The sequence below is a fragment of the Paramisgurnus dabryanus genome, chromosome 12 (genome assembly GCF_030506205.2).
Source record: "Paramisgurnus dabryanus chromosome 12, PD_genome_1.1, whole genome shotgun sequence".
NCBI classification, from domain to species: domain Eukaryota; kingdom Metazoa; phylum Chordata; class Actinopteri; order Cypriniformes; family Cobitidae; genus Paramisgurnus; species Paramisgurnus dabryanus.
The window spans coordinates 25,528,322-25,541,675 of record NC_133348.1 but is presented as its reverse complement, the minus strand read 5'-3'; the positions used below and the strand labels follow the sequence as shown (position 1 = coordinate 25,541,675).

The following is a 13,354-nucleotide window of genomic DNA, read 5'->3' as shown; positions in this document are numbered from 1 at the left end:
GAACAATCAATTAAGCAATCTATCCTCGGATCAATCAATCAGTCATTTAATCGATCAACCAATAAAGCTTTCAGTTCTTTAATTGATCACTTAATCAATCAATCAGTCCTCTGATCGATCAACCAATTAAGCAATCAGTCCTTTAATCAATCAAGCAATCAGTTATTTGATCAATCAATCAAACAATCAGTTACTTTAGCAATACTAACACATAAAATAAATAAAAATTCTTAAAATAAGTAAATAAAACTAAAACAAATCAATACGAATCTGTATGCTTTTGCAATCATCCTGTGTGTATTACCTTGTAGCATACTGAAAGATCGACTTCTGTTGTCAAGTTCAGTCATTTTTTTATCTTTCAAACTGCTACATCAATCTATTCTTAGCCTTCATGTTTTCAAAATTAGGTCATGTCGAGGTTTCTTGTTTTTGAGTTTCCCTTTGAATTGTTGTATTCAAGTCTTTTGGATTTGTTGGCACTAACACAACACTCAAACGAGACGCTTGACATCTCATTTCCTCAACATGTACATTTGGGCTCTCAGTGCGCGTGTCTACCCGAAGGGTGTTTAATTTACCTGTGCATTGGGTTCACAATTCAGTTTGGTTGTTTGCCACCATTTGTCTTACATTTCATCAGAAAGCATCAATGGTGATCTGTTAGTGCTGGAGGAGCTATAGCTGTCAAAGCCACTTAAGAATCTTTGCTCCTACGGCTAATGAAAACGGCACGGGAACTAATACGTGGCTGGCTTTACTTATCTCGAATATGTTGAGCCAAACACCGATCAATATAAGATCCAATGAGAAGCGCTCAGGGCACGCCAACGGGCCTGACATCGTGCTCTGAAACATGACACATCCATTGGGTGCGGAACAATTAAAGCAAAATTGAAAGCAGTAAAGGGCAAGAAAGAATCAGGTGGAAACAAAATTGTGGAGGAGGTGGGGGCAGGAGGAATAGGTTAAGTGGGCTTATCAGTTACTACCCATGATGCCGCAGTGATGGGCGGCTCGTGATGAGACAGCTGGGAGGTGTTTCTGATATCTAAAAGGGCAACCAGAGAGATGATTGGCAGGCTGAGGCGTAAGAAAAGAGTGTGTATATTAAGTGGATTGTCACTCCGGTCGGAGTTAATGAGTTTGGAATGACACTTTAGGGGGTTCCTCGAATCAGACAGAAAGAGAGTCCAACCAAAGAAGATTATTATGCATTTTTATAAGCAAGAATATTTTTATTGCCTCGCTTCTGCTGGAAAAGATTATGATAGGTGTATTGCACTAAATACTCTGAGCATCCCTAACTTCCCAAATGTTTTAGGAAATATGTAGCACTTGATCTTCTTTGTGTGTTGCAAGGAAATATGAGCTGTTGCCTGAAGTCAAACAAAAAATTAAGTGTGCACACTGTATAACCCAATTTATCTCCTAATATATTTTCTTCTTTTCCTCTTTTCATATTTTTTATACAAATGGGTGTGATAAATAAAATGAATGTTTTTTGTCATGAATTCTAGCATTAATCTCTATAAATTCTTAAATCAAGATAAATTTACCCAACATACAGTATGGTTTTCTGAAAAATAAAATACAAACAAATAAGTTTATGCTTTTTTAAAAAGTGTAATATGTCTATTATTTGATTTATTTCTATGTAAGAATTTTGCTCCAAACGTCCATGCTCTTGGCTTGTACCTGTGCTGAGGTGTGTACAGGTGGCAGCTGCTCTCATTGGCCTGTAAGATGCCATGTGTTCTGACAGTGCCATCTGTGCCGCGAGCGCCAGATGCCAACCTGTCCCAATAACGTCATGCCAAGGTCTGTACACTCCCTGTACAATCAACACAAGTAATGAATCTCATGCCCAGTCACCCTGTCACTCATGTAAACGCACAAACTGGCATATTTCATACAGGGGAAACAATAGATAGTGTTTATAATGTGTCACTCAGTGGGATAGTGTTATCCTGGGGGTCTGGGTCGCTTTAATGTGGTGAGTAGCAGATCGTCTGTCAATCAACATGGTAAATGGAAGACAGATGTTCTCAGAGCAGACTAATAGAGACAGGTAGATCGCATAAAGCAGTATACCATTATCGACTGACCTGAGAACGGTTGAAAAAGGACAGATTGGATTAGATAATATAAATAAACTGATTTCAAAATTGCATTTATATCAAACCCCAGAAATCAAATTACAAACTGACTGCATCATTCACATCACCCGTGAGGGTTTGCATCTATTAGCGCTTTTGCATTGACTTTGTATGTAATCTACTCGCGCAAATCGTTGAAATCACATTTGGTGTGTACGACCCAAAATGGAGATAGGTACATTTAAAGAGCTCTGATGTTTCAACACCACCATTTAAGAGAATGGTATCTTAATAATTTGTTTGTGTTCAACTAAAGAAACAAATTTATATCCATCTGATTTGGCATTAGAGTAAACCGTAAATTAAAAAAAAAAAAATTATAATGAAAGGAAAATGTGAGTCGATGCATGGAAGTAAACAAAAATATTCACTTATTTGTGGTTGAGGAAAAGCAAACATAAGGGCAGGAAATGTATTAAGTATGCTCTTTACTGTCTCTAATAAATCGTACTCCTCCTTCTTTCTGTCTCTCTTAATCTCTCGCTCTCAGTAACAGGCTGAACGATGCTGGTTAGAGTTCAGAGAGATGCTTTATTAGCTTCGGTCCATATAAGACGAAACAGAAAAAGACAGGGACAGATTGCAAGCCAACGTGACCCAGATTTAGGTCAGTTTTGTAAGCGAGGCTCTCTCTCGCTTCATTTCTTTTTTTTCACCCACGCGCACACACAGATTTTGTCTAATAAAACCACAGAGATGACTAGAAGATCACCAAGGCTCTTTGTGACAGGCAGCGGAGGATTGTGGGTACAAACGTTTGTTCTGTAAGTGGGAATGTGATTTTGATTGGCAGGTCTGATTCACTTTAATGTGACTGCTTCTTTGTCGGCTGTAGCGTTGAACGATAGCGCACATATTGTTACCTGCCATATTCAAATATTTCAAATAAAAATCATCACAGATAGTGTTAGTCATTTTTATCATTTCTTTAAGCTTCCCCTTATGAATTGTCATCTTTATCTAAATAACCAGAGGACGTGCGTGCACTGTGCTGTTTTTATGTAGATAGCAGATAGAGGCCGAACACTACTACTAATATATTCAGTGCACGTGCTCAGCTCGGGAAGGTGAACTGGGACTCTCTACAGATGGCAGGGGAGAAGAGAGTAAAACCTGACATGTCCTGTCATTTACCCAGACGGTACGCACGCGTGTGTAAGTGAGTGTGGTTATCTGCATTTTATTTTGAAGAATAGCTGTCACGCCCTGTCAGCTGTGGAGTGGATAGTAATGACACATATTTATCTACCCGTATGGGATTAAATGTGGGTAACGTTGCATTTAAACACTTGGAATTTCATTACAAAAATGCTCAGCGATTAAAACGTGGCTTGATGGTTATACGTGCTTTGCTGACACGTGGTGGTGCTCATGCAGGTTTGAGTCTGGCCAGTGACATGTCCTCGTGCTCCTGTATAGCTCAGCATTGCGTTAGTAGCGCAAACGGCCATGGGTTCGAATCCAGGGATCACACATACTGCTTAAAATTGTATACCTTGTAATGCACTGTAAGTCGCTTTGGATAAAAGCATCTGCCAAATACATAAATGTAATGTTAATGTCCTAAACATCTTCCCCTGCCCCTCCTACACATGTAGGTTAATAAAGTGGAGAAAGTGCATTAAGTGAAACGAAACTGCATTTTTGATGTAATACAATTTGTATGTTTCATGCATGGCCATGCATAACTCAGTATAGATGGTCTTAGTGGTTGCTACTGTGGTCAATTTGATTGCTAGGTGGCTGCTTAACTAGCCACATGACATATCATTCAATGTCCTGAATGTTGGACAATTAAAACATGAAGGGACCGTTTCCCGGTCAGGGTTTATCCTAGTCCCAGACTAAAAGGATGTTAGAGCTGGCTTCAATAAAAACCCCTTCCACTGACGTATCTTAACATACGTATATCAGTGCCATTGTTTTGTCTCCAGATGCAAACCAGTATTGTTTTTTTTTAAAGGTAACATAGAATGATTGAACGGGGTATTTATCCTTGTTCTGTGATGTGACATGTAGACAAAAAAAATGTTTGTTTGGGTCTGTAATGCCTTAGAAGCTTCCTAAAAACCTCTCTCAGATAGCTCTATTAGGGTGGGGGATTTTAAACAAGTGGTTTTGCACCTATTTGGCTCCCCCTACTGGCTTAACTTGCAATCTCATTACTGATTGGCTGACTTTGCTGCCACTCAAAAAAATGTATCCAATTATTTTAAAGTGGAGGGGCAGTGAAATGCCTGTGATGTCATAAGCATCAGTTTTTCAGATTGGGCCGTTTTCTGGCTGACATTTCTAAAAGAGGAATTTCTATGAGACTGAGATGTTTAGCATGTTTAGCACTTTTTGTATGTTCGTGAATGGGGGTAGACTACCATTATTCAACAAAGACAAGGTAAAAATGCTTTTTCATTCTCTGTCCCCTTTAAGGTATGTTTGTAAAAACTACTTAAATGTCGTAATATAACGTAGGCCTAGTCCTGGATTAATCTAAACCCTGTCCGGAAAAGAGTTTGGTTGAATGCGTATTCCTAACTTAAACCAATAATAGTAACCACTAATAAAGTAAAGCCTCCCTGTTTGTCTGTATAACAGACCCTGACTTGACCTCCACTGGTCTGTAAAGACTCCCTGAGATGTGGGCAAAGAAGTGTGCACTAGGCCTGGCACCCGCAGCCATCCACGGCGTCTGGCACTGTCTGCCTGTTAGTAGTGAGTGATTTATGAGGATTAAGCAGGCCTGTTGGCAGCGTGCTACTTATGGGCATCCAATTTACCGCCTGTTTTCACCTCTTCCTCCTCTTCTTTCTTTCCTCACTTTTTCATAGCTCTGTAGGTGCTGGCATGGTGGATGATCCTTTAGATGTAAAGGGATGCATGATTCTTTTAGAAGCATTTATAGAGCATCAATTATCCTTGGAGAAGCATGAAGGAATATTCGGGATGAGTTTATGCTGTATGGCAGTCGTCTTAGTAAAAGTGAGAGGAATAGTTGTTGACCATGACTGCTGGGCTGTACAAGGAGACAGAGATGTACATTTGTGAGTTTTGTTGTTATTATCTAGACTAACAGCTGTGTGGTTTTGCTACTGATGTACTCAAAGATTGAAGGCTGCATAACAGCAAGAAGACAGCAAATGTTTATGTTGGAGGTTTGTGCAGTATGACCTTGGTAATAGAAATATTTTACGTTGTTATCAGCAGTGCTGGCTCCACAAATTTGTAGTTCAGGAGACTTAAGAATTTTCCATTTTGTTTTGTTGCATTTAAAGATCAGAAGTCGGTGCATACCCCCCAAAATAAATGTATGACATAATAAATTCTAAAACATATTAAATTATACAACGTATTGCTGTAGATTAGTAGCTTTATTTTTATTATCTGAGGTTTAATTACAAATAAGTTATGACAAATAAATGTATTTTATAAATTGTTATAAAATTGGGGCCCCCCTGCCACCATCTTGTGGCCTCTAGTTCGAGAACCAATGGCATAGAGCGTATTTGAATCTCTGTCTATCAGTTGCAGACCGTGGTGTGTGTGGGCAAATCTCAGTACAGTTGAGACATGGAGAAAAAAACGTAAAGATGCTGAACAACAAAATGATTTTGTGTCTGGTGGCTTCTGCGGCTCACCCACTTTCCTTGCATGCTCTGAATATGTGGCGTGTCCCAGAGGAGACCTTAGCCTAGATATCAGAAATATCTCCAGTGCCTCGGGAGAGAGGTGTGCCAACCCTTGCCTGATGGCTGTCTGTCTGAAGTAGAGAGGAATGTAAATATCATGACAAAATATTAATGGATAGATTGCCGCCTGAAACCAATACTGTGTGATGATTCAAGCTTTTTTAACATTCAGATGGGTAAGGTGTAGTAAATTCTAGAAGTTAGTTTTTTTTCTTCTTTAGACCAAGGACGGCTGGTTAGTATGGCACAGTTATCGACTACTTATTCTTAAAGGAACACGCCCAGATTTTGGGAATTTAGCTTATTCACCTTATTCAGTCCATACATACCTTTCTCATCTTCGTGCGTGCTGTAACTCTGTCTGACGCAACCCCCGCTAGCTTAGCTTAGCACAAAGTCTGGAAGTGAATAGCTCCAGCTAGCAAACTGCTCCCAATAAGTGACAAAATAATGCGAACATTTTCCTCTTTATGTGTTGTGATTTGTATAGTCACACCGTGTACAAATAACATGAGACACAGCGATCTTTTAACAGTATACATACTGGGAACTATATTCTCAGAAGCCGAAGCACTGCTACTGGGCGAAGTGACACTCCGCCCAAGTAGCAGTGCTTCGGCTTCTAGCCAGCCATGCCGAATGGAATCAAGGATTATGTGATCCAGATGTACCAAGCAAAGGTGAAGAGAGAGAGAGACTAATCAAAATGGAAAGAAAAAACCCAGAATGGGCAAAATGCTTAGCAGAGAATCCTCTCTCCCTCTCTCCAAGAGATAATGGCAGTAATTGGACTGACTCTCGGCATATCGCTGTGTGTTTCTCTCAGATAAAGACCGGGTGTGATTCTCCGCTGTTCTGCGACATGCTCTCTCCATTCGGAATTAAATGTTCTGCACACAATGTGCGGCGCGTGGCCAGGCGGTTGTTGAAGCTCAGGGCCGGAGCTCAAAATGAAATGGCTGTTTAAATCCCCTCAGCGTCGGCTTACAGTGGCTCCTACACCGGCCTGCTGATCGGAGCCTGGGACTTTAGAGGATTTTTGGAGGCTAGGCTTTCAAAATCTACTGCTCTCAGAAGTGATGTGTTGAGGGTTTTTTACTTTGCAGTACATTTTGTTTTTGGTGGGGGAGACTAATTCTCTTGACTTACCGGTATTAAAGCTTTACATCTCGGGTGGGAGCTCGAAATTGAGTGTCTGAATGGCTTAATGCTCCAAATCTATGCTGCTTGTAAATCAGATTGCCCAAATACCATAAGAGGAGTAATTTACATTTTATGATTATGTACTTACCTTAACATCATTCCAAGCCCGCATGCATTTTGTGAAGCACAAACGTAAATTAATAAATAAATAACCAATATAATTGATGATCGTTTTAGATTGCATTAAATGAATAGGTTTATGAAAAATAAAACACAAAATTCAATTAAACATAAACAAATCGTGTTATAATAAAAATGTCACCAGTGTTATCTGCTCCAGAAAGCACTTAAATCCATCATTGAAGTAATCCAAATGACACCAGTGGGTTAATACATAAGTAGTTCAGATGCAAACCCTCTAAGGTGGCTGATCACACACAAATGTGTTTTAAATGCTTGAAAACAAGCAATGCACTTCCGTTATTTAAGTGACTTCAGAAAAAAGCAGTGCGCTGTGGTTTTTTTTATTGCTAGGCAACCACCGAGGCAGCTGTCCTGTGGATAAAATATTGACGTGTGAGTGCTCTTTTGTTGTTAATTGTCATATTAACAGAAACTTTAAAAAGAGGGCACTTGCTTGGACCTTGATCGGGGGTGAGAGGTGCACAAACACAGTGAGAGAGAGTGAGTGACTCCAGTCCGGTTGTTCCAAACAACCGTAAACTTCCATAACTACATCAGAAAGACACTTTTCCGCTCAGAGCCGAACGCAAAAACGCCAGATGTGGGAGGCGTCCAAAACGTCCAAAGCGCGAGCCATTCGGTATGGATAAATACCGAATGCCTCGGTATGGATAATATGGATAAATAGCACACATACTGTCCATAGTAGACCATTCAAAAAAGGCCTGTTTGTGTATACGTGTTCTATGTGATTCGCCCCTAAGGGTGTCTGACATGTTTTCTTGCACATGTCGCTTTGAAAGAAATCATTTCATTGGTATTTAGTCTTTCGCTGCAAAACCCTTTAAGTGCATGACAGGACAAGACAAACTGTTGCAAAATCACTAAAGGTGCAACTAGAAACATTACAAAAGATGAAAGTGAGAATTTGAAATGTATAAATGAGGAAAACGAATCACAAACTAGGGGGTGCTGTTCTCCATGTGGCCGTCACATTCTGATTGTATTCAGGTCAAAGAACTCACAAGGGACCCAACTTTGAATGTAATCCATGGTCGTTTTACATTCGTTTTCTGTGCACTTCAGGAATTTGCTGAAAAATCGACGTGGCATTAACCGAAAACTGTGATTAAGCAGATTTGAAGTGAAAGTATTTGATGAACATAACCAAGAGCATTCGGTTAATATCATTATATAATTTTTGAGGTGGAGTTTAGCGCAGTGGTACTCAAACTGGGGGCTAGGGATGCTAAACAATTAATCGCGATTAATCGTTAGCAGAATAAAAGTTTTTGTTTACATCACATATGTGTGTAAACTGTGTATAATAAATATGTATATATATAAATATGAACACATTCATGTATAATTTTAAGAAAAAAAAAATTATATATTAATTATTTATATTTATATATAATATAAATTATACATGAATATACAAATGTATATACACATGTAAACATTTCTAAAACATATACATGCATGTGTGTACATTTATTTATACAAATTTATTATACACAGTTCACACACATATATGATGTAAACAAAAACTTTTATTCTGCTAACGATTAATCGCGATTAATTGTTTAGCATCCCTACTGGGGGCGATGTCCAGATGGTGCCAAGGGGGCCCCGGTTTTATAAAATAAATTAATTTATCATAAATTCTGTGTCATTAAATCTCAGAAAAATATGGCTTTTTGGGGGTGCCACAAAAGGATGGACTGTGTACAAGGGGGGCGCACGCTGAAAAAGTTTGAGAAAAACTGGTTTTGCGGCTTTTGAATCTGAGCTCTTTAAATGTTGTCTGAAGTAAAGTAATATTTTAACATATAGCAAAACTAGAAAAGAGCACATATTTTAGGCTTACAAAGCGATACATTGCATATCCATGGAAAACAGACATACTCTACATTAAAAAAAAAGTACTGGTTTATGTATTTGTAGGATTTGATACAATGTGCCTTTTTTGAATTCTGGACTTGAATACAGGCTGCAAAGGGCCCACATTTTAAATACATATTTAAAATTGTCCCCAAATTATTTGATCACACATAAATTGTTCGCAGACCCCAGCACAGAACACATTTTTAACTGTGTATATTTGGAAACATAGGTCCCACATGCGCGTGCAGGGGAATGTAGTATGTAGGCCAGGGGATGCACTGCATTTTTTCGCAAAGTGCATGCATCGAATGTCTGTCAAATTCATTATACTTTTCGACTGTGCACATACGTTCGTACACACGTAAAAAAACTGACTATACTCTGGGCGTTAGACTCTTAGACTGCTGTGTAATGTCTTAGAAGCCTCAGCTTGAGGTGTGTATCGATTTCTAAGCAATGCTTGTTGCTCGGCTGGGCTGCCTGAGCAGTTATAGGCAATCCCTGCGGTCTCATCCCGGTGTGATTGCTGTTGTGGGGCCGGGCAGGTTTTGATCTGCTGATGGCTCTGACACCTGCAGTGATGCTACAGTACCGCTGAGGCCAATTAACACATGAAAGGTGCTTCCCACCTCCTGACTTCCACGGCAAGAGCAAAGTCTGGCGGAGGAGCCTGATGGAAGTGCACAGGAAAGAGGAATAATGGCTTTTGCATGCAATGACAAGGTGTGGTGGAATAGAGAGCGAGAGAGAGACAGCTGATGAGACAATTTAGTGCCGCCTCCTGCCTCCTTCCTACAGCGGGTGAAAATAAGCCAAAACCTTTCGGGGAAGGCTGCAAATGTCAGTTGTTGCAGATGTGTGCGAGTTTGTGCAACATTTACTAACGCAATGTGCCATTGTGCTCTATTAGTAGTGATTATAAATTGATGAACAAAATAGTGCTTTTCAACCAGCATGAACCTTTTAGTGATAAAAAAACTTGTAATGTGTGTACTTGTAATGTAGTTTTAATCTTTTAGTGTCATATAGGGATGGAAAAAGAACAGCACTAAAGAAAGGATAGGGTTGGACATGAATCAACATGGCTCAATTTATGGCTATCTTATGTATCGACACGCTAACCTTAAAGCTTCTTTGCAAACACTCAATGTAACATTGCATATAATTGAAACAAAAATATTACAGTATTTCACCCAAAAGGCAAATTTCATGACTCGAATGAATCTATGTATCAATTTTTTGTACGTTTAATTGAATCTCATTTGCGAAAATCAATCAGATCTCCCATGATGTGGATCCATATCATCTTTGTTAGAATTCAAACCGTCGTCTTATTTATCTTCTCCCTTGCAGCCCTTGCTGGGAGTGAATGAGATGCCCTGTCGAGGTTAGAGGCAGCAGTGGACTGTTCCAGAGTCAGTGGAAAGCCCCTCTAGATGAGCCAGTCACAGCCACCCAGCTGCACGGTAAAGGAATAAGGATTTAATATGTCAACAGAGGCCGAGCTCCAGCCTGCTGCCAGACCCAGCGTCAGAAAGGATTCCAGGAGAAGAGGTAGGAGACTCACATACATACAGACAAACACACATTCACTTCAGGAAAAGAGGGATGTGCAGTCTGCGGGGATCTGCTTTAAAATTACAGGCACACTACACACATAGATGCTACTACAGACTATACACACACAGCTTTGTATTTAAGTTTGGGATTATAATTAAATTGTTATTTTGTATTTATAGGTCATTCTGTTCATAATTATCTCTCTGAAGTACACTGCTAGTCAATGAATGTGCACATTTAACTAAATCAATCTTTTTCATGATCTTTAAAACCTTTTAATTTAAATGCTTTTGCTTAAGGGTTTGCAGTTTTTTACCAATATACATAAAATGTGCCTACTTTGGTGTTTATTCACAACACTTAAAGGTTTTTTTTTGTTTTAATCAGCTTAAAGTGTCTGGCACACATAAGATCTCCTTAACTCTTTCCCTAACAGCGTTTTAAAAATAAGTTGCCAGCACCAGCATTTTTATGATTTCATAAAAGTTGAATGCCTTCCAGAAAATGATATTTTTTAAATATATAAATATAAAATATATCAAATAAAATAACAGACCCCCTGCTTTCAAACAAACAAACAAACAAACAAAAATTTTATATTATTTGTTCTTTTTAATCACCTCTCAAATATGGGTAGGTTTATTCAAAAATACCAAATTTTGAGCAAAAAGCTGATATAATTGCATTTTTGTAAAGGACTTTTGATAGAGAACGATGTGCTCAGATTCAGAGCGATGATCAAAACATACACAGAGTTTGAACTGTTTGGGATACTTCCGGTTTTTACAAGTTGGGTAAGAGCGCCACTTGGTGGATAATAGAAGAAATACGGATTGCCGGAAAAACTCGTCTTTGGCAGGGAAACATTTTCTCTTAATTGACCAGTTAACTCATAAATGGCGGGGAAAGAGTTAAGTACATTTCCCAGGTTGCATCTCATGTAGCTGTAATGTAGGCTAAAGCTGCACTGCAAAAAATGATTTTTCAAGAAAAAAAAATGATTTTGTCTTTTTTTCAGTAAACATATCTAAAAAGTCTTAAATTAAGAAGCTTTTTCTTGATGAGCAAAACGACCCAAGAAAATAAGTCTAGTTTTTAGACCAAAAATATCAAATTTAAGTGATTTTGTGCATAAAACAAGCAAAAAATCTGCCAATGGGGTAAGCTAATTTTGTTTTTGCTTGTTTCATGCACAAAATCACTTAAATTTTATCTTTTTGGACTTATTTTTGTGGGTCATTTTGCTCATCAAGAAAAAGCATCTTAATTTAAGAAGTTTTAGATATTTTTACTGAAAAAAAGACAAAAATACTAAGAATTTTTTGTAGTGTGGAAGTATAGTTCATTTTTTCTCTTCGTGCACAATGTAACGCATGTAATGCATACATAGGCGGACCTCTCCTAGCCTACAGGGTTTCCGTAAGGAGCAGTTAGGTAGGTCTAAAGCCAGAGTATAGTCTGTTTTTTAAGTTTACGCGAACGTACGTGCACGGTCAAATGCACAGTCTTGCAAAGTATAGTTTATTTTTTGTGACAAAATGCAATGCATCTCCTGGGCTACATACTGCAGTCTCCTGTAGGTTCATGCGTGATCTATGCGTACAATGTACACAGGGTTTCAAAAATCTGGCAGGGCTATTCCAGTATGTGCACACTTTTCTGTTGACGAAAATTGTGTCACATGCACTGTACGCGGACATGGACTATACTTCGGCCTCAAAGAGGTGACGACACGAGTTAAAACTGTAAACATCTGTTCTCTTTCATGGTATAGTTACAGTCAAGTTAGTGTTGGGCATCAAATTGGGGATATATGCCCCATTTTGAGATTGTCCTATCGTCAGCCTGTGACATCGCGATACACAAAAGTGTTGGGGGGTTAATTTTTTACTCATTTATGATAAGCCACTTGATTGGTGGATAAAAAAAGAGGCTGATTTAAGGTCAGCACTGTCATGACCGCAACCTTAAAACTTATCCGAGCGTGTCATTAAAGCCCGGGCTCTGATATTCCCTTGCCTTGTGCTTATTTGCGAGGAATATTCTGAGTTATGCGCATTGCAAGTTCAGGTGCTAGAAAAAGTCCATGCCACGGGCGTTGAAGTCTGAACATGAGTAAAGGATTCCTCATAGTTGTGAGTACGTCCTACAATGTAGCCGCGACGGGGTAGGCTACAAGTCGGTTTTTATATATACTTCTAACTACGTCGTTGTTCATGTCGACGTGCTGTTAAAAGGCTGGTGAGGAACGCGTCAGGCTACGCAGAGCTACGCACAGGCTACGGATAACCTACGCCATAGCTATGGCATAGACCTTACGCATCAAGATCTCTGACCGAAACGTTGCTGTTTTTAAACTTTTTGAAATAAAGGGAATATTACAGTGTGCAGATATTTTTCTACTTTTTGATTCATTCTTTGATCTTGCACCTGGTCAAAACTTTTTTGAATGTTCGTATTTTGATCTTTCTTTATAAACCTAACGCATGAATAACTTAAGATGCGCGCATTACAAGTCCAGGTACGTGCAAGAAGGAACCCACGCGTTACAAGCTCTCTTGCGCAAAGTTAAGGCCACAAACCCTCTCATGAGAGGAAAAATATGCGATATGCATGTTAATGAAACTATGATAATAATAATATAACTATCACCAGCTATCGGCCATATGTCTGACGATCGTCGATACACAATCGTATCTTCTATCGGCGAAACCCTCAAGTAACATTCAAGAAAAGTAA

The 13,354-nt window shown here is 39.0% G+C and overlaps 1 protein-coding gene across 1 annotated transcript in view; it reads left to right on the top strand.

Moving 5' to 3' along the window:
* Positions 1-13,354, top strand: part of dab1a (DAB adaptor protein 1a) — a 210,170-nt gene that overhangs the window by 57,121 nt on the left and 139,695 nt on the right. Inside the window, 1 exon segment of the mRNA XM_065257318.1 lies at positions 10,409-10,609. Coding sequence (XP_065113390.1) covers positions 10,543-10,609 — 67 coding nt within the window. The 5' untranslated portion in view covers positions 10,409-10,542.